The 3,017-nt window shown below is 38.5% G+C and overlaps 1 protein-coding gene across 1 annotated transcript; it reads left to right on the top strand.

Annotated features, from left to right (window-relative positions):
- Positions 1 to 108: 108 nt before the first annotated feature.
- Positions 109 to 1,838, top strand: LOC111375141 (probable inactive patatin-like protein 9). The gene is made up of 2 exons (XM_022997935.1): positions 109 to 1,301; positions 1,474 to 1,838. The coding sequence occupies exons 1-2, from the start codon at positions 372 to 374 to the stop codon at positions 1,678 to 1,680; spliced, it is 1,137 nt and encodes a 378-aa protein (XP_022853703.1). The 5' UTR covers positions 109 to 371; the 3' UTR covers positions 1,681 to 1,838.
- The last annotated feature ends 1,179 nt before the right edge of the window (positions 1,839 to 3,017 follow it).

Here is a 3,017-nt window from a genome sequence, read left to right as displayed (position 1 = left end):
CATTAATAGGCATACATATTAAAAAATTTAAAATAAAAAAATTAGAAGTATCCGCGTATATAATATACCCACACGTAACCTCCTTCCCCACTCTGTCTTCTCCGTGTCCCCTCACTACCCCACACCCCCGAGTCCCTTGCAAGATAATGCACAGTACACACAGTGAAAGCTGTACACTTGCATTTCATCGCCATTAATACTTCTCAGAATTAATTCGTGATTTTCACTTTTTTCACGGATTTTTCCTTCATAGCTATATATCTAGCCACTTTACTTGCTAGCTCGCACGATTGCTTGAATTTTTTTGTTGTGATTTTAGCTATATATTTATAGTGGTGGTTTTATATAGTGAGAGAAAGTTGTTCAGAGTGATGGACCTGGATAAGGTGACGTTGGAGATTTTTGCCAAGTTGGAACAGAAATGGTTGTATCACTGTGATGGGAAGAAGACGCGTGTTTTAAGCATTGATGGTGGAGGACCTACCGGCATTGTTGCCGGTGCCGCCTTAGTTCACCTCGAGTCTCAGATCCAAGCGATCACCCGTGATTCGCAAGCGCGCATTATGGATTTCTTCGATATTATCGCCGGCACGGGTATTGGCGCTTTTCTCGCCGCAATGCTCGTCGCCGATGATGGTGCGGGTCGTCCGCTGTTCTCCGCTAAAGACGCTGTGAATTTTCTGATGGAGAATCAGGCGAAGCTTTTCAAGGAGAAAAACGTCGGCGTTTTTCGCCGCCGACAGAGGTTTTCCGATACGAGCATGGATAGGGTGCTAAAGCAGGCGCTTAGGAGAGAAGACGGAAAGGTTTTGACCTTAAAGGACACGTGTAAGCCACTCCTTATACCATGCTTCGACCTCAACAGCTCAGCACCATTCGTCTTCTCCCGTGCCGACGCCTCGGAGTCAGCGAGCTTTGACTTTGAGCTTTGGAAAGTCATCCGCGCTACATCAGCGACTCCGTCAATGTTCAAGCCGTTCAAGCTCTCGTCGATTGACGGAAAGATCTCTTGCTTGGCCGTAGACGGCGGACTTGTGATGAACAACCCCGCCGCAGCAGCCGTAACTCATGTCTTGCATAACAAGCGTGATTTCCCGTCAGTTACCGGCATTGATGACCTTTTGGTACTCTCTCTCGGTAACGAACCGTTGAGCACTTCATCAAAGTTGAAACTCAGCCGCGACGGCCACTGTACGCCGTTGTCCGTCGTTGGCATTGCCCTCGACGGCATCTCTGAAACCATTGACCAAATGCTTGGCCATGCCTTCTGCTGGAACCCAAATAGTTACGTCAGAATTCAGGTAATTTTTCAAATTCATTTACTATTCAGTTAATTTTGCTATTAATTAGCAAAGAATGTTCTAAATAAATGACTTTAGTTGTTTCTTTCTTTTAATTTCAACCTAATTGAAAATTTAATCGAAATGTTTCTGATCACGGAGCTATAAACATGTCAACGGCGTTACCTTACAGGCTAACAGTGTTGGGGAACGACCGGATGAAGTGTTAACGGGGAGAGGTGTTGAGTCGTTACCGTTTGGCGGGAAACGGTTATTAACGGAGACAAATGCACAGAGACTCGAAGCGTTTGTGCAACGGCTTGTTGCATTGGGAAGGAGTAGTCTACCACCAAGTCCGTGCAAGGAAACGGCCGTCAGTCCTCTTGTTAACGACCGTTAATTTATTTTTTACGTTTTCTTTTTCCTTTTTGTCCTTGTTGTTCAGTTTAATATTCACCCATGTCGGGGTGCTAGTTATAGCTCTGTTGTCAGCTTTAAATATTAGTTGTAAAACTAAAATTACAATGTTAGCAATGAGTAATGACTGTTTAGCATTAATTATGTGGACCCTACTTGAACTGATTGTGCTTATCTAGAAAGTAAAAGGGACGTTGAGTATTTTTAAATTGAGTTTTATTATTATTTTTTTTTTTTTGGGCTCGTTTGCCATTGCATTTGAAAAGTCATATGTTGTTTACGGAGCTAAAAAAAACTATTTTTGAATATGTTCGGGTGGTTTTTTGAAAGTAATTTGTTTGACTATAAGAACTTCAAAAAGAAAAAAAGAAAGCTAATTTAAAATATCTCTCTCTACGACCTCTTCTATAAGAAATAAATGCAAAAGTAGAAGCATGTCAAACGAGCACTTAGTTAACAAATATGTCATTGAAGGAATTGCATTGCATTGTAATAAAGAGATGACCAAATCCCATTAAGGCAAAGTAAAAGCAAGCCTACTTATTGCTCAGATTGCATCGACTTTATTGACTGCCAAGAGATTTCATTACAATAATATCCGTTTGCGTGCTACTAATTTAAAGTGGTGAACTAGATTTGACTTATTTCTAGTTTAAATCTCATCGTCAAACGCATTGATAATGTTTGAATGAGATCACTCGTTTCTCTGAATCTAAAAATCTCATAAATACGATAACACAATATTAAAATACAAAAAAAAAATTTGATTTTAATATTTATTTTGTTGTAGCTGAAGGCTTCATTTCCTGTGATTTTGGAAATCAGATTTGGCAGTTGCCATTTTGGTACAAATTTTCTCGCTTAAGTTTCAACTCGCTTTTCATGAAAAATCAACTTGAAGAATTGATGCCCAGATTCCATGACCAAAAGTACTACACTGACGCATGTTATATTAGGTAACATTTTATTAATCATTCTACACGTACACTTTTTTCATAGCACAAATTCATGCAAGTGTAATCATGGACCTCGTCTTTGTGAGAGAGTGAAAATTGATGTAAAAAAAGTAGTGATGTACAATTAGCATTTTAGATGTTTTATACAATGGATAAGTTGATACAATTACATGTTGTACGTTGAAAAAAAAAAAGAAGAAGAAAGAAAATTCATGTGCAGTTGGTAACGTGTATTCGACATCTTAACAATTTATAAAAATATGAAAATTAAGAATTTAAATGTGATGCTACTAATTAATTAGTACTATATACCAAATACGTAATAAAAAAATTTATTCAGTAAAAAGAGTTGCAATAATTTTTA

The sequence above is a fragment of the Olea europaea genome, unplaced genomic scaffold (genome assembly GCF_002742605.1).
Source record: "Olea europaea var. sylvestris unplaced genomic scaffold, O_europaea_v1 scaffold13405, whole genome shotgun sequence".
NCBI lineage: Eukaryota > Viridiplantae > Streptophyta > Magnoliopsida > Lamiales > Oleaceae > Olea > Olea europaea.
Note: the sequence above shows the minus strand (reverse complement) of the source record. Positions and strands in the feature narration are given on the sequence as shown.

Bases quoted from the DNA above. Each gene is read 5' to 3' on its own strand.
- LOC111375141 (XM_022997935.1), top strand. From the start codon at position 372: ATGGACCTGGATAAGGTGACGTTGGAGATTTTTGCCAAGTTGGAACAG. The intron at 1,302-1,473 runs GTAATTTTTCAA...GTTACCTTACAG, and splicing joins ATAGTTACGTCAGAATTCAG to GCTAACAGTGTTGGGGAACG.